The sequence below is a fragment of the Xyrauchen texanus genome, chromosome 7, assembly GCF_025860055.1.
Source record: "Xyrauchen texanus isolate HMW12.3.18 chromosome 7, RBS_HiC_50CHRs, whole genome shotgun sequence".
Taxonomy (NCBI): domain Eukaryota; kingdom Metazoa; phylum Chordata; class Actinopteri; order Cypriniformes; family Catostomidae; genus Xyrauchen; species Xyrauchen texanus.
The window spans coordinates 5,543,444-5,565,976 of NC_068282.1; the positions used below are offsets into that span (position 1 = coordinate 5,543,444).

At 38.1% G+C, this 22,533-nt stretch overlaps 1 protein-coding gene across 1 annotated transcript in view; it reads left to right on the forward strand.

The window, feature by feature from the left end:
* The window catches only part of LOC127646537 (RIPOR family member 3-like), a 63,794-nt gene that overhangs the window by 19,640 nt on the left and 21,621 nt on the right, over positions 1 to 22,533 (forward strand). The window contains exon 2 of the mRNA XM_052130290.1: positions 10,653 to 10,761. Within this exon, the coding sequence (XP_051986250.1) occupies positions 10,664 to 10,761 (98 nt within the window). The 5' untranslated portion in view covers positions 10,653 to 10,663. The remainder of the gene's footprint in view (positions 1 to 10,652; positions 10,762 to 22,533) is intronic.

Below are 22,533 nucleotides of genomic sequence, written 5' to 3' on the forward strand. Positions count from 1 at the left end.
CAAGCTGACAAGTAAGACGAAAGTGTCAAAGACGTGACATGAAATGACGTGGTTTTTCGTAAAATGTCGCATTTGCATTTTCCACATTATCAGTTAGGTTTAGGTGTTGGTTAAGGGAAAGTATATCTGTTTTGTTCACCTCTCATTTCCATTTAGAACACTATTGGTTGGGTTTAGGTTAAAGTTTAAGGTTAGGATGTACGTTTTACTTATTAAAAGCTCCATCAAACATGCACCTTAAAAACCTCGTCTGATTTTGACACTATTTCACTCACTTTTGGCGCCCCCCGCTGGACATTTCACTAAGAAACTGCAGCAAAACATGTAATAAAGTATGTAATTTAGTTTTGCTAAAATGTTGCCATGGTCACATAATGGTCATGTGATCTGACTGGACAATTTTGTTCTCTTAGTAAACACGTGGGATGGAAACACTGCTTTATTTACTAAATGTTTTGGCAATATTACGATTTTGCACATTAATAAAATTTGTAACTTGAACAAAAACATGACTTACGATACTCTGGTCCTCCTCTTTTTAAAAAGCGTGACAATTTAAGTTATCATTCATGTCTGTAGCAAAAATGGCAAGTGATGAGTAACTTGCCAAATTTTAGTAATTAATATTAGAAGTTTAGTTGAAGGCTTTCATATAAATCACTACAAACCCTCCTGTGTAATATGTCCTATAAAGTCCTACAAACTCCACTCCTCTCAATTAAAATTAATTGACCTACAATGTGAACCTTCCCTCCCTTTGATGCCATCATTACCCTGTGCTTGATCCATGGCTTTGTGTGCTCTGGACTAGTGATCTATTCCCTTTGGCACAAATCTCATGGGTCCCCTGTACAAATGATTGATGGCCATCAGGCTGTTTCCAGGAAGATTCACATACTTGAATGCTTAATGCCATCAGTAAATGTTAACACTCTCGCCATGTTCAGTTATCCCACATGGCTGCAGTGCAACAAATATTTGAGCCAAATTTCCCTGCCTTTGTTGGAAATACAGCAACCGTACTCTGAATCATGGTTCCAGCCATTAAATCCATGATACCTCCCCTATCCATCCTTCTGTTTTTCTTCCTTCTGCCAAAAAACAACTGGAAAAAAGTTTTAGTATTGCTGTTTCTCATGCAAGACATGATCCCTGTGCTAACATTGTCTTTGGCCAGAACTCAGAAGTCTTACTATGCATCCCACAATATAAATATATATATATATATATATATATATATATATATATATATATATATATATATATATATACAATTGCTATAGATGACTGGAAATGTCATTTACAAACCTTAGTTTACTGATATGTTTATCAGTACCAACATATGGTTTCTGTCGCTCAAATGGAAGAGCACTAGCATTCCCCATGCCAGGGTAAGGGGTTCTATTCCCAAGGAACAGACAAAGCAACAAATTGTACAATGGCACAAAAAAGTATTTGAACCCTTTGGAATTAGCTGGTTTTCTGTATTAATGCTGCCTTTACATGCTTACGACAGAATTATCATAAATACGAGTTTCCCACTTGGAAGTTGCACATGAACGACTCCTCTAGTCGTAATTATAACTGGGAAACAATTTTGATATCCGGGTTTTCCAAGATGGAAGGAGTCATAAACATTCAACATGTCGGAGGTGGTTACGGTTTCTGTAGTGAATGACAGTTTTTATAAATGTTTTGAAATACAGCTAGTTGTTAATGCTTGCAGTTTCAGTAATATTAATTTATGTATATCAGTAACCATTTGATGCATTTTTACACCGTGAAAATAGCTTATATTTGACCATAATTCCAGTATTGTCAGCAGGCTAACTGAGTAATATATTATTCTGTCAAAATAAAAGTTCCTCAAAAATATGAATGAATGAACCTGGTGTCGGCCATGTTTCCTGTTCTTTCTGACAACAAAGCACTTGAACACGACATACTCATAATTACCACTTCAGAAGTGGGAAGTACGATAATTGTGATAGCACATAAAGGCAGTATAATTCGTCATAAAATGTGATCTAATTTTAATCAAAATCACAAATATAGACATACACAATGTGCTTCAGCTAACAACACACTAACAATTATAATCTTTCATGCCTTTATTGAACACATCCCATACAAGATTCACAGTGCTGTGCAATAAGTAAGTGAACCTTTGTATTTATTTACTTAGGCAGCAATAACTTCAACCAAGCATTAGACCTGCACAACATTCAGAAGGAATTTTGGACCATTCTTCCTTACTTGCTTCAGCTCAGCCATATTCTTATGATGTCTGGTGTGAACGGCTCTCTTGAGGTCATTCCATGGCATCTCTATTGGGATAAGGTCTTGGCTCTGACTGGGCCACTCCAAAAGGTGGATTTTCTTGTTTTGAATTGAATTCATCGATCATGATACTCCCTCCACTGTTCTTGGTGCCCTTTTATGGCATATATAGTGCTGCATGTTCTTCCCAAACAACTTAACATTAGTTTCATCAGTCCACACGGTTTTTTTCCAGTAGTGTTGTAAAGTGTCAATGTTGTCTTTGGACACCATGCCTGTTTAATGTTTCTGTATAGTAGACTCATGGACAGAGATGTTAACCAGTTCCAATGATTCCTTCAAGTCTTGAGCTGTCACTCAAGGGTTCTTTTTTACCTCGTTGAGTGTTCTTCACTGTGCCCTTTGAGTCATCTTGACTGGACGGCCACTTCTAGGAAGAGTACCCACAGTACTAAATCGTCTCCATTTATAGACAATTTGTCTAACTGTGGACAGGTGAATATCTAAGCTCTTTGAAATAACTTTGTAACCCCTTCTGGCTTTATGCAAAGCAACAATTCTTGATAGTAGGTCTTCTGAGATCTTTTTTTTTTTTGCGAGACACAGTCCACATCATCAGATCCTTCTTGTGAATAGCAAACTCAAAATGTTTGAGTGCTTTTTATAAGTCAAAGTAGCTCTAACCCACACCTCCAATCTCGTTTCATTAATTGAAAAAAGTCTACATAAATGCAGGTAATTCCAAAAGTTTCACATAATTTTACTTGGCACTGTATTCCTTGTATACCACTGTAAGTCGCTTTGGATAAATTGTCTTCCACGTGTGTTTGCGATAAAAGCAGTGCAAGTTCTCGCGTAAACATGCACTGTTACACTGGGAACAAGCTTCTCTTATCCATGAAAGTGCATTGGATGTCAAAATTGTCACTTAAATTATAAAATTTCATGTTGTTTGTCATCAAAACCTATTGTATGCCTATAGAACACTTAGGAATGTAACCCGTCGCATGGACTACTTTTGTGATATATTTGTTAAGCTTTAAAATACGAAAACAATTCAGTGTGAATGTAATTATGATGGTGTTATGTGCTTTTATAATGCTTTTAGTGACATGTTTACACCCAAACCAAAACTTTTACAACATTCTTTCATCTACTCCAGCTACACACAGAGCCTTTGGTTTTTATATCTTCAAGGATATAATGAATTCCTCTTTGTTTTTAATTGTGTCTAAACCCACCATGCTACTTCTGGGGGGAAAAAAAAATGTTTTAGCGTGGTTTATGGAGAAGAAGAAAGAAATAGACAAAAACAAACATGGGCTGGGATAATTACATTATTGTCCTGGGTTTTGGTTAACCTTAGTGCTTAAGTTAATTTACCCGGAGGAGGTTCTACATTTCTACTCTTGTATTTCTTGCCATATATTAACAACACTTGTTCAAAATTATTTTGAATTGCGTGAAGCAAACAGTTTGTGTTGTCCTTACGTTGCACTTGTACACGTGTGGTTCCATGGTTACAGCTCAAACCATTTGCGAGTCTGTCAACGCCCCACTGTTCTTCATCTGCCCTACAGATCTCGTTCTTCCTCTTGTAGGAAAAGAATCATGAGTTACTGCGCTGTAGAGAATGTTATTCACCTCTGTGTTTGTAATCAAGACATCTCTGTCTGTCCCTTTCCTGTCCTCTAGTATCTCCTCTTCATCCTGTCTTCCTTTTACCACCACAGTCTCTCTCTCTCTCTCTCTCTTTCTTGTGCGCCACTGTCAACAAAAATGTTTCCTGAGACAAACAGGTGCAAAATCCATGAGCAAAAATTGCAACCAACCACAGTGTGTTGTCCACAAAGAGGATAAGAAAGGAGATGTAATGTCACAGTTGCCCCAAAAAGATTGGGGAAATCTGACCGATCTTAAACCGATTGTAAAATATATGAATTACAATACATTAGATAATAAAATATCAAACCAAGTGGCATCTGCAAAGTGCAAGCAAATAATGCAAACCTTTTCTCAGAACTAGGCTAACTTTAATCTCCCAACCTTTTTGACCAATGAACTTCCATTACTTTTTCATGCCTTTCCAGGCATTATTGATATCTGGGTACAGATAAAAAAAAAAAAAATTATAAAAATAACATGATTTCGAGTTTAACTTTTTGATGCCTAGGACCACCAAATAGGATGATAACTTTGTGAAGGAGCCTCTTACTAAACTATAAAAGCAGTTTATATTTTCATGTATAAAGACCAATTAAAATTGTGTTAATATAATAAACAAGATGTTTTGAATTCACATGATTTAATCATGCATATCGGTTAAATCATGTGCATAAGTTACATCAACATAATGTTTTGCTCTTGGTTTAGTTCATTAATTCTTTGCCAGAAAACTTCAACATAATAAAATAAAGTTATTTTCAAATGACCAAATTAAGTAGCATCAAAGTGATTCCCTGACAAGATTTATTTATTTAGTTTAACATAACGTTTTGTTACAATACTGGTTTACTGTATATAACTAGGTTACGGTAGTAAGCTAACTTTTAGCTAGCATTAGCATGCTTAAGCATGCTAAATGTTAAGTAGTAATTGCTCCTTGAGTGTAGCAACTTACAGCATGTTCTTACATGCCCTCAGCCTAAGACAATGCTCCAATCTTCACCACAATGCTAACCCAGCATAAAAGAATCAGTTCTAAACCCCAAAATATCATCAAGATCAAGTGTTGTTTAATTTCAAAATGTTTACTCTCCCCATCAAGTCCCATGCAAAGCATCTAGGAACTACAAATCCCTTATGTAGACCCAAAACAAATGCTTTACATTAAGTAAAATGTAACTAGAATAAATGCAATTAAATTAAGCTGTGACAAAATGTTCAAGATTTGAGCTGCATTAGCTCAACTTAAGTTAAATAATTTTGTGCTGTTGCTGAACAAACTGAACAAACTTGATTGGTTCACTATTATATAATTTAATCTAGTCGAATGAATATTGCCGAACAACCCCCAGTTAGCAAGCTAAAGGCAACAGTGACAAAGAAAAAATACTCCCTAGAAAAATACAACACAAAAACAAAATATTCTTGAAAGTATATACATTAAAAGGAAGGATTTAATATCTCTACCATTTAATTGTATTATGCTTCTATCTATGGTTCAGAATGAATTGAACAAATGTAATAGCAAGCGTTATTATTGGGGTCCATTATGGGAGTAGCTCAACAAGTATTGATGCTGACTACCACCCCTGGAGTCACGAGTTTGAATCCAGGGTGTGCTGAGTGACTCCAGCCAGGTCTCCTAAGCAACCAAATTGGCCCGGTTGCTAGGGAGGGTAGAGTCACATGGGGTAACCTCCTCGTGGTAGTGATGAGTGGTTCTCACTCTCAATGGGGCACGTGGTAAATTGTGCGTGGATCGCGTAGAGTAGCATGAGCCTCCACATGCTATGAGTCTCCATCATCTATATAATAGATATGCACTGATGATGTACCCTTTTATTTCTCAAGTTTAATCATCAATTAATTTATTAATTCAATTATGAATATGTTTAACTCTTTCTAGCTCCATTAATCACTGAAGATCTTTCTATGTCTGATTTAATCATTAATGGATCCTTTATATAAAATTCTGGTGTTGCTTTCTAAATGCTCTTCCCAAGTCTCCTTGCAGGCTCTGCATTCCAGCTCTGGGTGTCATGTAACCTTGATAAAATACGATACGATCTGTTGGTTCTCTCTAATCATCTTTTCCTCCAGAAAATGTTTGGGCTTCTGACTATGTTTTTGTTAATGGGGTGCCTCTGAGCCAATCAACTACCATGGAATGGATGTTTCATGGACATCATGAGTAAAGCGGCACCACGACTCATGATACCTTCCTATGTGCTAGGATTAGTTATGGTTATGATAATTATTGTTATGTCTTAAAATTACTGTTGTCAAGTATTTGGATGTATATTCCATGTTTGCAGCAGTTTCTGTACTCTTCATTTTTTTTTTGCCAGTCAGAATAATAGAAAATCTGTGACATCATAAACTGTTTTACATATAATCAAATAAATCCTAATATATCTGTATTTTAAGTTGTTCGCTTGCTAAAACTGATTAAAACTTTGAGTCTGGGCCTGTTGGTCTTATTACTGGGTTTAGCTCTAGCCTATTCCCCAACAATTTGCATATTTATTTTAATTTCTACAGTTAAAAGCTATGGACATTTAAAAAAAAATAAAAATTGTTTTTAATAAAATGTCCCGCAGACACCCTAGCACTTCCTCGTGTGGCCCGCTACTTTGAAAATACACGTGATCATGAATCATTTATGCCGATTTGTGAACCGTTTCAGCTAATTCGTTGAAAAGAACTGACTCAAAAGAATGGTTCCCTGACAAATAAGTATAATAATGCAGTGTCATCTACAGACAATGACCAAACATGTACTCACCTGTGTAGAACAACTCCAATTTCTGCTTCTTCCTTGAGTTCGGTGCTGTAGCGATTTTAGCCATTATGGAACTTCCACGAGACTGAGCTGTTGGATTAGACACGCCCCTCTTTCCAAAACACCGCCCTCCAAAGGTACCATTGAGAATGAAGCCAAACGGCACTGCGTCTTCTCACAGCTGTCAAACACAGAAGTAGCAAAATAGCGCCCTCAGCTGACATCTGATATGAATCTGAATATGAAATTAAAAGTGTTGTAAGCTATTTTTTTTTTACATGGAAAGGTATGCAAAAACATTTCCTAATCCCTGGAAGATATTGCTGAAATAAATGTAGTGAGAGATCTCAGACAGCACTAGACTCTGTAAACAGCAAGCAAAAATGTGTCCACAGGCCGTGGTCTCTGATGCTTTCGACCTGTCAATCATTTTGCACATTCTCAATGTATTGTAGTTTCAGCAAATTATTGAGGCTTACTGCCATTTTTATACCATGTTATTTATAACAGTTGCCAGTTGAGGGTGCTGTTTTGCTGCTGTTGTTTTGAACAACCATTTCTGCATGATGTTAACCTCAATAAAGTTCAATTTGGGATCTTTGGAGTGCGGGGTTCTGGAAAGAGGGGGCGTGGCTACGGCTCAGTCTTGTGGAAGTAGAATGGCTAAAATTGCTTGCAGCACTTTTAATTTGATATTTGGACAACTAGTGATCCAGTGTGATTCCGTTCACACAGCACAAGTTTGCCGAGAATGAGGTTGTGAGACCTGAAAATTTGCAGGTGTCAGTTTGGTTATAGAATGCGGACGTCACACTTGTAAATAACCATCCTTTGTGTGAACGCAATCGTATTAAGCACTCAAAACAGGCCTGACAACCATATTCTGCTGCTGCTGTGTGAACTTGGCCTATGAGAACGCACAAAATGATTGGACAGAAAGCACAAGTCTTCTGATTGGCTGATCAAAGAATGTGTTCGTAGCCCACGGGTCACATTTTTGTTTACAGAGTCTAGTGCTGTCACAGAGACATTTGTAAGACATTTGCAAAAATTGCAATGTGATTACTTTACTGATTACATCACGGGGAAAGTAACCACATTACTAATTACTTTACTTTTAAGATACTTTGCAAAACACTATTCACATTTTTCTCTCTACATATTCAAATGTCAATATTTCACTCATACACAACACGTTTCTTGCTTACAGTGATATTTTGAATATTTTCTGCATAACCATAAAAAAATAGCTTCCAACACCTTTAAGTTAACATGTCATTGGTTTTAGTTCCAATATTTGATTTAGTTGTTATTTTGACCGAATTTGAAAGTCTGTCTCCATCTGTTGCAACCACAAGCAGGCTTGATGATGACACTCTAACAAGTTTACTAATGAGTAAGGTCCAAGAGAAAAAAATCAGATATTAGAGATTTCAATTGTTCCTATGGGGTTTTGCTAATTATTTTTATCAAACTAGCTTCAGGGTGATTTTATGTATGAACATGACGTCAGTTCCCCTCAAGTTCACATAGGGAGTTTAAACTAGTAGGGGACGCAAGATTACGGTGTTTTTTTAGTAGTGATTCATCCCAGTAACTCGAGTCTTTTGATTTCATTCACTAAAGAGATTCGTTCATTCATCGTTTCTGTAGAATACGCTATTAGGTGGCTACAAATGAGCATCTTATTTGTGCTATTAGGTAGTCAATGAATCACGATTCAACTGATTAATTAAGAAACACTGTGTTGTTTCGCGATCGAAACAATGGAAGTGGATTAGAACGGCATTGTTCACTTAAAAGAGTCGTTTAAACACAACGACTCGTTCACGAACGAAACACCGCGTGTAGGCTAACGGTCAAGTTAAAGCGAAAAAGATGGAACGCGACGAAAGTATGACGTAACAAATAAAATACGGATTCACCTGTATCATTATAAATAAAGAACCACGTCCACTGTGTGTTGTATGTTCTGAGGTGCATAAAACGACCGTTTAAAACCTGCGAATCTCACAAAAACAAACTAAACACCCAACGTTCAAAGATAAGACGGTTGACTTCCGGCCCGAATTAGCATGATTGACCGAATATGGTGAGCGAAGGTCTATTTCTGTTTATACTATTCTTATATTATATAAACAGTATGAATGTTAGGAGTGTTTATAAGTATTTCTTTCTCGGTGGTTGTAGTCCTAGCAGAACGTTTCCACAGGTGTAGTTTCACTACGTTTGACAAACAAAAGGTGTCCAAATACATGCTGTCTCCAGTTTGAACAGTAGGATAAATATATTGGTTTATAATATAAAACTTTGTTTGTGAAATGTTTTGCTTGGAAAGGAATGCTTTTATTTTGTTATGCAATGCAATGACATGCATTTTGAAATGCACTGGAATAAGTGCATTGTGCATTTTTAGGTTAACTGAAATAACATTTCCTACAGCATGTATCTTGACTTTTTCCACATAATTTTGTTGGGTGCTGTAGGTGTTTTGGGGCCTCTTGAGTCTGAAGAATTTTCAAAAACTGCTTACAACAGAGAAGAAATGAATTATTGCATGGGGAGAGACAGAACAATGACATTGATGTTTCTCTTGTTGGAGAATAGGGTGGCTGTCACTGAGGTTATATCCGCTCTTTCATGTCAGTTGAATAATAAGAGACTTAGGGGATAAGTTAAAAAGGTTGAAAGCGAAAAACAGATGTTAGAAACACATATTTCCTTTTTCAGGGGGCTTTTTTGTCACTTTTAATCATAGCGACAGTGGAGAAGAGATGGATATTACGAGGGAGAGAAAGGGCATGACATCAGGACACAATGTAGGCTGGACTCAAACCTGCATCTCCCACATGAGCAACACAGCACAGCCTGTCCAATTTTAGGGAATAGTCATAAAACATGCAGTTGTTACCTTAAAAGGACAATTCAAAGTAAAAAAATAAATACAAATGTTGTCATCATTTACTCACCCTCATGTCGTTCTAACCCTTATGATTTTCATTTTTCTGTGGAGCACATAAGCACTGACAATTTTGGGTGAGTTTCTCAAAAAGGTATCTCCTACAAATGACTTATTACTTCTCTAAAATTGCTGTCCAATTACTTTACTGATTGCATCATGGGGAAAGTAATCACATTACTAATGACTTTACTTTTAAGTTACTTTGCAAAACACTTTTCACAGAAACTATATTGTTTTTCTCTCTACAAATTCAAATGTCAGTTTTTCACACATACACTACATGTTTCTCCCTTGTATTGACTAGTTTTGGGCCCTTCAGCTGTCACATGTACTGTATTCAACATACCTGGAAATAATATTATTTTACAAATATATTTTTATTTATTTATTTTTCCCTTTTCTCCCAATTTGGAATGCCCAATTACCCATGTGCTAACAGTTCTCGTGGTGGCATAGTGACTCCCCTCAATCCGGGTGGCGGAGGACGAATCTCAGCTTCCTCCGCATCTAAGACCTTGCATGTTATCACATGGCTTGTTACCGCAGAAGTATAGCACGTTTGAAGGCTTCGCGTCATTCACCGCGGCATCCACGCACAACTCACCACACGCCCCACCGAGAGCGAACCACATTATATTGATCATGTGGAGCTTATCCCACATGACTCTACCCTCCCTAGCAACTGGGCCAATTTGGTTGCTTAGGAGACCTGGCTGGATTCACTCAGTACGCCCTGTGATTCAAACTAGCGAACTCCAGGGATGGTAGCCAGCGTCTTTACCACTGAACTACCCAGCCCCCCTTATTTATTATTAATTAAACCCAGCATGGGTACCATTCAGTGTTATTGTAAGAGAAAAAGTACAGCATCAATATATAGCATAAAAAGTTTATCTTGTGTTCTATTTATAAATGCAGTATAGTTCAGTTTAATTCAATGTATTATTTGTGTGTGTGTTGCAGGTGGATACGAGATGTCAGTAAAGCTGAAATTTGATTGTCCGGCTGATGGCGGAATGGTGCAGAGAAGCCGTTCCTTTACTGGAGTAAATGCACTCGGTGGCCGGAGACGGTAAGCGCGTGTGTGTGTGTGTGTGTGTGTGTGTGTGTGTGTGTGTGTGTGTGTTTGTCTGTCCACTACACACAAAAAAAAAAGACAAGTAAGATTTTAGCAAAATAGTATTTTCACATGTTAATTTTAATGGTATAAGATTAAGTAAAATCAACTAAACTTCAAGACAAGTCATTTTTATTTTTTATAGCACTTTTCACAACACATTGATTCAAAGCAGCTTTACAGAAAATCATGCATTAACAAAAACAAAAAATTATAGAATTTAAAATAATTAAATAATAAGGTGACTGTGGGAAGTAATCTTATTAAACATAAGATGTTGGTTAATGGAGAAAAATAACCTTGGGAGAAACCAGACTCACTGTCGGGGTTAGTTCCCCTCTGGCTAAACAACATGAGTATAATGCCAATATTAGTTATTTGTGTGCAGTGCAAATAAAAAAATATATATATATATATATATATATATATATATATATATATATATATATATATAATATATTGTATTTATTTATATCTATATTTTTTTACATTATTTTTTTATGAACTTTAAGATTAATGACTAATGTCTTTGAAGTCCATCCTGGATTAACTGCAGAAGTTCACATAGATGCATTGTCCTTTGTTAGTTGGCTGATGAAGGCTTTTGTTGGCAATTCAATTATAGTCTATTTATTCCATTTCAAGAGCATAATCCATCAATAGACATGGGTGATGTAGGCAGAGATTAATGAGGTGCATCGCAGTTTAACCTGCAGGTCATTTCGGTGAGGTTCGGTGGGTTCCATCCTAAATCCAAGGTTCAGGCAGTGGCATATGTAGTATCTGATGTCTTACAGTTGGAGTTGGCATCAGTTCATCCTCTGAAGTCAAGAGTTGTAGTTTGTCATCTCTCAGCAACACGTATCAGTGGAGTCCAACACCAAGCAGGAACGGAGCTGGATCTGGCATGCTCTGGTAACTTCGGGATATGAGTCACTGGAAGCAAATCGAATAATATTAGCGTAGATTCCATTCTATGTTATGCAGAGTTATAGATCATGATGGATGTTTCTAGTTCCAGCAGACCTAAGTAAAGCAGCCTAATTGTGAGTTGAAGGATAATTTAGGTGTATGATATTCTTGGAATTATTAACAAGCCAGAATGTTGTGATTTAAAGAATGTGACAGAATATAGCATGTCAGAAGGTTACTTAAGTACTGTGGAGCTAGACCATTCAAAGCTTTGTATGTAGTTAACAGAATTTTTTAATTAATACGAAATTTAACAGGTAGCCAATGCAACGATGATGAAATTGGGCTAATATGATCATATTAACTGGTTCTAGTCAGCACTCTGGCAGCTGCATTAGGAACCAATTAAAGTTACATTTTTGAACTTGCTGGACATCCTCCCAGTAATGCAATACAATAATCTAGTCTTGAAGTCATGAACGCATTAATACATTTTTCGGCATCAGCAACAGAGAGCATGTGTTGTAATTTAGCAATATTTCTCTGGTGTAAGAGTGCTGTTCTACAAACACTGGAAATTAGATTTTCAAAGGACAGATTGGTATCAAATATAACACCTAAGTCGACATAATAGTACATCCAGAGAGAGACAAATTATATTTTAGCGGCTTATTTTTAGAGGTGTTTGGTCCAATCATTAGTACCTCTGTTTTGTCGGAATTGAGTAGAAGGAAATTTCTGGCCATCCAATCATTGATTTCATTGATACACTCTGCTAATCTATAAAATTGTGAATTTTCGTTTGGTTTCGTTGGGTAAGGTGATAAATATACTGTAGCAAGGGCAAAAGATGACATACATGATTTATTTATACCTGACGGTGTCATATTAAGCATTATTAATTCAAAAGACTTACATTTATATCATGTCCTCTGAGTAACATCAAAAACTTCACTGTAAATTGTAGCGACACCTCCTCCTCGACCCTTCAGCCAAGGCTCATGTTTATAACAATAACCTAGGGGAGTGCATTCATCTAAACTAATATATTCATCTGGTTTAAACCAGGTTTCAGTCAAACAGAGAGCATCCAAACTGTAATATGTAATCATTTCATTTACAATTAGTACTTTGGTAGAAAGAGATCTAATGTTTAGTAGCCCTACTTTTATATGATGTTTATCTTTAATTTTTGTGTTTTATTTTTTCAAGTTTGACATTAATCAGGTTTTTTTTCAAATGATTTAGTGAGAGTTTTGTGTTTGGTAGTTCGGGGAACAGACACAGTCTCTATGTTGTTGTTTATCTGACATCTCAAGGCAGCTAGGAGACATTCAGATTAACCAGTTTGTCTGCTTCCTGACTTGTGCCCCAGTTAGTCAAATACTATCATTATTTAGATTATGAGCCAAATGACTAGAGAGGAGAGCGGCGCCTTCCCTAGAGGGATGGAGTCTGTCTCTCTTTATCAGTTCAGGTCTACCCCAAAAACTCTTCCAGTTGTCTATAAATTCTATGCTATTCTCCAGACACCACTCAGACATCCATCTATTCAGTGACACTAATCTACTATAAACCTCATCACCACGACGAGCAGGGAGGGGGCCAGAGCATATTATAGTGTCTGACATAGATTTTGCAAATTCACACACACCTCTTAACATTATCTCTAGTTATCTCTGACTGGTGATGCCGGACATCATTAGTGCTGACATGAACAACAATTTTAGAAAATCTATGTTTAGCATTAGCCAGCACTTGTAAATTCGATCTGATGTCAGATGCCCGAGCCCCTGAAATGCATTTAACAATGTTGGCTGGAGTCTTTATTTCAATGTTCCTTTCAATAGAATCACCAATTATTAGGGCTCTTTCAACATGATTCTCATTGGGTGCATCACTGAGTGGGGAGAATCGATTGGAAACCCTAACAGGAATGGGAGAGTGGTGTCGCTTTGCTGAGCATGTATGCCACCAAGACGTCACTCAATCGCCCTGCTGCTGGGGCTTTTTAGCCAGAACCAAAGTGTGTGTGTTGGTTGCTGTACTACCCGCATCCGAAAATGTATCTACCGGCTTCTCTTTCTCACTGAACTCCACTTGCGTTCGGAGTGAGTCTCCAACTCATTAAACTTCTCCATCAGCCTGACTAATTCCTTACATTTATCACATTTATCACACGTAAACCCCACATTGCTGATGGTAGAAGCTATAGTAAATGTGGCATGTAATGCAGGAAGCAATAACATGAGTGGATGCCATGACTTACTGCAATTCTTTGTTGTTGTTTTTGCTATGATTGTTCTTGAGCGTTGAGGATTTGAGATCGATGTGGTTGCTAATCAGATGTTTGAGATTGATGCAATAATAAGTGTAAAACACAGTGGAGGAAAACAAATGCATGCAGTCGAGATGCGAGGTGGAGACAAGCGGAAAAAAGAGAGAAAAAAATTAGAGAAATGGGTGCGTGCCCTATAATACACACAGGTGAAACAGTAGAAAAGCAGAAAAACCCCAAGCACGCAGTAAAATGGTCAAGGATAAAAGGATGAATGTATAAGAATAAGCAATGCTAAGCAGGCTAGCAAGCTACAAACACTCATGCAGTGTGCCGTCAGCAACAGGTATAGGCAAGCTCATTAATTATTCAAGCCAGGAGCATGCTGCGAACACCAGCTTTGAAAAGTTAAGTAAAATGTACTTGTTTTATTTATCTGTGAAATTAACTCAAATTAGTGAATGAGTATAAAACGTTTTTCAACAAACAATCATAAATAATATTTACTTATAAGCTAGAGCATTAATTTATATATGTTTGAATTGAGTAGATATGTAGAATTTGCTTAATATTTTTAAGTTCGAACTTTTAACTTATTCAGAATGTACATGTAGAATGTACTTCATCTTTTCTTCTGAGTTTACTTCACCACAAAATCCCCTATATCACAATTCAAGTGGTTCAGAAGTGTATGTAAACTAAGTTTATTGTGCCTTTTAAGTAGCTTGGAAAATTTCAGAAAATGATGTCAAGCCTATAGGCAATTAGCTTCTGATAGGCTAATTGGAGTCAATTTGAGGTGTGCCTGTGGATGTATTATAAGGCCTACCTTCAAACTGACTACCTCTTTGCTTGACATCATGGAAAATTCAAAAGAATTCAGCCAAGACCTTAAAAAACAAATTGTGGATCTCCACAAGTCTGGTTCATCCTTGGGAGCAATTTCCAAATGCCTGAAGGTACCACGTTCATCTGTACAAACAATAGTACCCAGTATAAACACCATAGGACCACACAGCCATCATACCGCTCAGGAAGGAGACGCATTCTGTCTCCTAGAGATGAATATTGTTTGGTGTGAAAAGTGCAAATCAATCCCAGAACAACAGCAAAGGTCTGTGTGAAGATGCTGGAGGAAACAGGTAGATAAGTATCTATATCCACATTAAAATGAGTCCTATATGGACATAATCTGCAAGGCTGCTCAGCAAGGAAGAAGCCACTGCTCCAAAATTGCCATAAAAAAATGGCAGAAATCAAAAAGCGTGTGCGAGCAAGGAGGCCTACAAATCTGACTCAGTTACACCATTTCTGCCTGGAGGAATGGGCCAAAATTCCAGCGGCTTATTTAGAGAAGCTTGTGGAAGGCTACCCACAACGTTTGACCCAAGTTAAACAATTTAAAGTCAATGTTACCAATTTAAAGTCAATACTATAAGCCAAATACTAACAAAGTGTATGTAAACTTCTGACCCACTGGGAATGTGATGAAAGAAATAAAAGCTGAATAAATCATTCTCCATTTTAAGAACGTGAAATGTCAGAATATTAGTAAAGTAGTGAACTTAATTGAACTATGACAGGGAATGTTTTCTATGATTAATATCAGGAATTGTGAAAAACTGAGTTTAAATGTGTTTGGCTAAGGTGTATGTAAACTTCTGACTTCATTTGAACCTATGTAGGCACTCTCACTAGTTTTTGAAAAGTTTATAATCTGGTGTGGTTTAAATATTTTCTTTGATTGCCTATGGTTTTAATTCACCATTCCACACAGTCCTAAATGTAAGCAAGCAAGCGTTATTATGTAATGGCAGTAGTTATTTCAAGGACCAAAGGTCCTGAAAGGATGTTCAGTTTGGACTCTGGTTCAAGCATCCTTTGTGAGCAGTGTGACAGCTTATATAATTAAACACAGCTACTTCTATGTGTGTGTGTGTGTGTGTGCGCGGCGCGCACGCATTTATGCGTTTGTTCAGGGTTTTGTTGTATGTGTCACAATAACACTACATTCCTGCATTTCCATCCAAGAAAAAGATTAAAACTAAATGATTTGCAGACAAAGGCTAAAACAACTTCAGAGATGTATCTTTCTGCTTCCAATTTGTAAACTCTTTATTTCCATGGCAAAAGCTGTTCAAATCTGTATTGTGAGAAAATGCATTTTAAGCATTAAATCGCTTGGTGAACTACTCTTTAATCATCTCCATAAGCAATAATCCGCATAAGATCGTGGATTTTATATTTATAACGAAACCGATTAGATGTGCTCTTTTGACTTTTGTTGGTTGAGTAAATTGTTATAGGATTTTCATTCTCTTTGTAGGATTTTCAAAATACCTCTTTAAAAGCACTTCATTTTGTTATACTTGATCCTGCTTTTGTTCAAACTGAGATTTGGGGTGTAGTCAAATGAGCAGTACATACCAATGATCTTATGTGCATCTTCACTGAACTTTTCAAAATCCTCAGCTCAAATATTTCTTAGTCACATAGTTTACTTATCTTGACACTGTGTACACAAATTTGTTGGGGGTGACTAATTCATGGAAGTAAAAATCTCATGCGAACATGGCTTTGCTATTTTTTCTGCTGCTTGTAATAAAAATTATTTTTCTTTTACACTGCTAAACAAAGCAACTAAAACATTCCTATGTTGGTGAGCTGTTGCTGGTTTTGTGCACTCTTAAGTTGGACAGGCTGGGAGGCCAATTAGCTGACCAGCTATACCAGCTAAACAATAGCTTTACCAGGCTGTGATACCAGCTAGACCATCTTAAACCAGCTAAGACCACCAAACCACCATATTGTCACTGTCCAATGAAAAACGCTTATCCACTTTATGGCAATTTAGATTTTTTGACTCAGTCACCATTTCTGACTGAGGGACAAGAGTGAGTCAGAAACTAGTAGTGTGGTCAGCTATCACAATATCTCAGACCAAGGATACACGTGTAACTGGAGATGTTCCCTTTCCATTAAGTTCACTTGACATTGCTAGAAATATTCATAAGGAGCCACAGGCCGATGACTAATAAGTAATATTTAAGTGTATATGACTAGTCACACGTGTTAGATGTCAGATGAAAATTTATGTAATCTGAGATTTATATGAACCATATAGATATACACAGTATGGTTTATTAACCCCCTCACAACATGGTTTTATGTCTTATGGAAGTGCTTATGACTTTTAAAGTGCAGTTCAACAGCATATAATTAGGTGCCTGAATGTGTTCATTATAGTTGGTAGCCCACCCGTAATAAGAGCTTTGACTCACCTGCTTGAATGTAAGAAGCACTCTATACAGAAAGGAACTGTGAGGAGATGGATGCCACACCCTGGTTATAAAATCTCATGAATGTGTTTTTTGAGGACCCTCCTGCTGCCAAACATATGTCCTGTAAGGACATGTTTGTCCACGCCCATGGCGAGGCCATGCCACTGGTTGAATGCGTTTTGACACCAATAGGGCAATTAGTGCCCTGTGATTCATAGGCGAGGTTCATCAACGATCCAGTGAGAAAGCCTTTGTTTGGAGACAGACTTTTGTGCGTCCTCCATAACAAATAAAGAGCTGAGCCAACAGCCTAAACTGATGGGTGTGCTCGACATATGAATGCAATGCCCTCACCAGGCATAACATATGCATATATTGCTCCTCAGCCGAATTAAAAGGTTGTGTGAAAAAGGCTCGCAAGTGAACCACCTGAGCCCTGAAGGGCATTGATAAAGCCTTAGGCAGGTAGCCTTTTCTATGTTTAATGGTGGTTTTTGACAGATCTGTACCAAACTTCAGGCATAAGCTGTCAGTCGACAGCACCCACCCGTTTAAATGAGGCCAAAGCCAATAGGAGTGCGGTTTTTAAGGAAAGCATCCACAGCTCAACAGATTACAATAGCTCAAACGGGGAGTTTTTGAGTGCTTTCAGCAACAAATTTAAGTCCCAAGTCAGCACCATAGCAGGGCAAGGGGGTTCAAATGCCTGGCTCCTCCAAGGAACTTTATGACTAGATTATAATGTGCCTATCGAAGAGCCAGCCTCCAGGGCATGTATGCTTAGAGAGTTGCTACATAAACCTGAAGGAATGTCAAAATCTCAGCTATGGGGCAATTCACCGGGTCTTTATCATGTAAAGAGCACCAATTTGTAAAAACGTGTAATTTAAGTTCATTGTGGCATCTTGTGGATGTGCTCTATCCTGTAAAAACTTTTTTATCACCGACTGACCCAATTCTGGCTCATCCGATGCAGGGGCGAAAATGTCATCAAAATGTTGGGGGGGGGACAATAAACATAACAATTCTCAAGAGCAATTTTTGAAGGGGACACCAAGGGGTTTTTTGTTGTTGCCCCGTTTGCATTTGTATTATTTTATTTCTTAAACAATTATTTTAAAAATATATCATTATATTATTTACAATACACATATTTTAATTATATTTTAGGGGGGACAACCCTCAGATGGGGGGGTCCTGACCCCCGTGATTTCCGCCTATGATCCGATGTGCTATGTTCAGGGGCCACACATATAGGTCCCACAGCTCTGGCTGGGGATGCCAAATCTTGCCTTGTGCTTCAGAGAGAAGGTCTCTCCTCAGCGGTATTTCCCATGAAGATCCATCTAGTATTTATATAATCTCTGGAAACCAGGACTGATCGGACCATTTTGGCGCAATTAACAGAACCGTTTCCATGTTCACTCGGACTTTGCTGATAATGGAGGCGGCGCACCAGGGGAAACGCATACTTGCGTTTTGCCGGCCATTTGTGAGCCAGCACATCCACCCCCAGTGGGGCTTGGGACATGGAGTACCAAAGGGGACAGTGAGCGTTCTCCTCAGAGGCGAATAGGTTGACTTCCACTTTGTCGAATATTTCCCAAATCCTCATCACTGTCTGAGGACGAAGTCTCCATTAATGCATCCTGTTTGCATCTTCCAGAGAAGTTCCGTCCACTATAAGTGTATCTCGACGGCGAAGCAGAGAGGGTTCCAAGACGAAGACAAAGTTTGCGGTCTTGAAGGAAGAAAATTCGGAAGAAATGGTGATGAGCACCCACTCAGGCCAAGTGAGCACCCAAAGGGGCAGGGCTCAGACACCATTGCCAATTAGAGGATTGGCGTGATTGTATAAGGGTTTCAGCAAGGTCGTGAAGAAGAACACTCCCCCATAGTGCTACTGCAATGTCGATTGAACTGAATCGAAATGGAACCATGTATGTCTACGTTTGCTAGCAAAAATCCATATCCAATTATGGTAAAATATTGAACAGTTCACTAAGAGTTGTGTAATGATAGAATTCTATTTATGATGCTAAAGGTGACTGCTATTTTCAGTTAATTTTGTAAGATTGTTTATGAGAGTTTTTACATGCCCTTGAAAAAATAATTTGTTGGAGATACATGCCTTTCATCATATTCTGGTTAAAGCTGTTGTTGTTGTTTTTTTCATTTAAAACTTAAATTTAGTGCGATTAATTACATAAAAATGTATGCAATTAATTTTGCTCCCTGATCCCTATGTAAATTCCATAATAATAAATAATTTTTAATCTGAATATATATATTTATATATATATATATATATAGGTGAAACTCGAAAAATTAGAATATCGTGCAAAAGTTCATTAATTTCAGTAATTCAACTTAAAAGGTGAAACTAATATATTATATAGACATCATTACAAGCAAAGTAAGATATTTCAAGCCTTTATTTGATATAATTTTGATGATTATGGCTTACAACTTATGAAAACCCCAAATTCAGAATCTCAGAAAATTAGAATATTACATGAAATCAATAAAAAAAAAAAGGATTTTAAATACAGAAATGTCGGCCCTCTGAAAAGTATAATCATGCATATATACTCAGTACTTGGTTTGGGCCCCTTTTGCATTAATTACTGCCTCAATGCGGCGTGGCATGGATGCTATCAGCCTGTGGCACTGCTGAGGTGTTATGGAAGACCAAGATGCTTCAATAGCGGCCTTCAGCTCTTCTGCATTGTTTGGGCTCATGTCTCTCATCTTTCTCTTGGCAATGCCCCATAGATTCTCTATGGGGTTCAGGTCAGGCGAGTTTGCTGGCCAATCAAGCACAGTAATACCATGGTCATTGAACCAGGTTTTGGTACTTTTGGCAGTGTGGGCAGGTGCCAAGTCCTGCTGGAAAATGAAGTCAGCATCTCCATAAAGCTTGTCTGCTGAAGGAAGCATGAAGTGCTCTAAAATGTCCCGGTAGATGGCTGCGTTGACTCTGGACTTAATAAAGCACAGTGGACCAACACCAGCCGATGACATGGCTCCCCAAACCAACACAGACTGTGGAAACTTCACACTGGACTTCAAGCATCTTGGATTGTGTGCCTCTCCATTCTTCCTCCAGACTCTGGGACCTTGGTTTCCAAATGAGATGCAAAATTTGCTCTCATCAGAAAAGAGGACTTTGGACCACTGAGCAACAGACCAGTTCTTTTTTTCTTTAGCCCAGGTAAGACGTTTGACATTTGAAGCCCATGTCCAGGACCCGTCTGTGTGTGGTGGCTCTTGATGCAGTAACTCCAGCCTCAGTCCACTCCTTGTGAAGTTCCCCCACACATTTGAATGGCCTTTTCCTGACAATCCTCTCCAGGCTACGGTCATCCCTGCTGCTTGTGCACCTTTTTCTTCCACACTTTTCCCTTCCACTTAACTTTCTATTAATGTGCTTTGATACAGCACTTTGAGAACATCCAACTTCTTTTGCAATTACCTTTTGAGGCTTTCCCTCCTTGTGGAGGGTGTCAATGATGGTTTTCTGCACAACTGTCAGGTCAACAGTCTTCCCCATGATTGTGAATTCAACTGAACCAGACTGAGAGACCATTTAAAGGCTCAGGAACCCTTTGCAGGTGTTTAGCTGATTAGAGTGTGACACTTTGAGCCTACAATACTGAACCTTTTCACAATATTCAAATTTTCTGAGATTCTGAATTTGGGGTTTTCATAAGCTGTAAGCCATAATCATCAAAATTATATCAAATAAAGGCTTGACATATCTTACTTTGCTTGTAATGAGTCTATATAATATATTAGTTTCACCTTTTAAGTTGAATTACTGAAATTAATGAACTTTTGCACAATATTCAAATTTTTCGAGTTTCACCTGTATATTAAATGAATAATTATTTAAATTATGTATTATTTATATTGAATTATCTTCATTTGGGGGCCTTTCTCAACAAATTGTGATTAATTAATCAGCATGTCATTTAAATTATTCAATTGACAGTCTTATTCAAAACACAAATTATACACTTTGTACATCAACAGAGGAAGTCTTGAGTAAAGACAGTGTAGCTCTTTATCTTTAAAAGGGCGACATATCTGTCACTGTCCACTGAGGCTTCTCGAGTTACAGCAGAGATGTTAGTGATGAAGGCAGGAATGCATATGCTGATGTGAGAGCCAGGGCTTGTGTTGTGTGTTGACCCCCAGAGCAGCACTGAGGAATGCATTCCCTGGTGCAAAGAGAACTGTTTATTTACATTGCAGAGTCATTGGGTTTATTATGCTGGCTAAGCATTCACTGTTAGAACATGGTTGTTTAGACGGAAATATAGAAGATTATGTACATTTTATTGTGGGTGCTTTTATTTGGGATGGTATACCACCTCCACCTGCAATATTATTACATTTATGGCAAGTGCTGCAGAAAGCATTTGATGAAATTTCACAAAGTAGAAAATTCTTGGATGTACAGAAAATTTTGTCTTTGGCAAGGGCCAAATTGTGATGGTTAGACGACTGTATCAGAGCATCTCCAAAACAGCAGGTCTTGTGGGGTGTTCCCGGTATGCAGTGGTTAGTACCTACCAAAAGTGGTCTAAGGAATGACAACCTGTGAACCGGCGACAGGGTCATGGGCGCCCAAGGCTCATTGATGCACATGGGGAGCGAAGGCTAGCCCGTCTGGTCCGATCCCATAGTAGAGCTACTGTAGCACAAATTGCTGAAAAACTGAATGTTGGCCATGATAGAAAATGTCAGAACACACAGTTCATCGCAGCTTGCTGCGTATGGAGCTGCGTAGCCGCAGACCGGTCAGAGTGCCCATGCTGACCCCTGTCCATCACCGAAAGCACCTACAAATAGGCACGTGAGCGTCAGAACTGGACCATGGAGCAATTGAAGAAGGTGACCTGGTCTGATGAATCACGTTTTCTTTTAGTCACGTTTCATGTGGACGGCCGGGTGCGTGTGCCACATTTACCTGGGGAAGAGATGGCAGAATTATGCACTATGGGAAGAAGGCAGGCCGGCAGAGGCAGTGTGATGCTCTGGACAATGTTTTGCTGGGAAACCTTGGGTCCTGGCATTCATGTGGATCATACTTTGACATGTACTACCTACCTTAAGATTGTTGCTGACCACATAAACCCCTTCATGGCAACAGTATTCCCTCATGGCAGTGGCCTCTTTCAGCAGGATAATGTGCCCTGCCACACTACAAAAATCATTCAGGAATGGTTTGAGGAACATACAAAGAGTTCG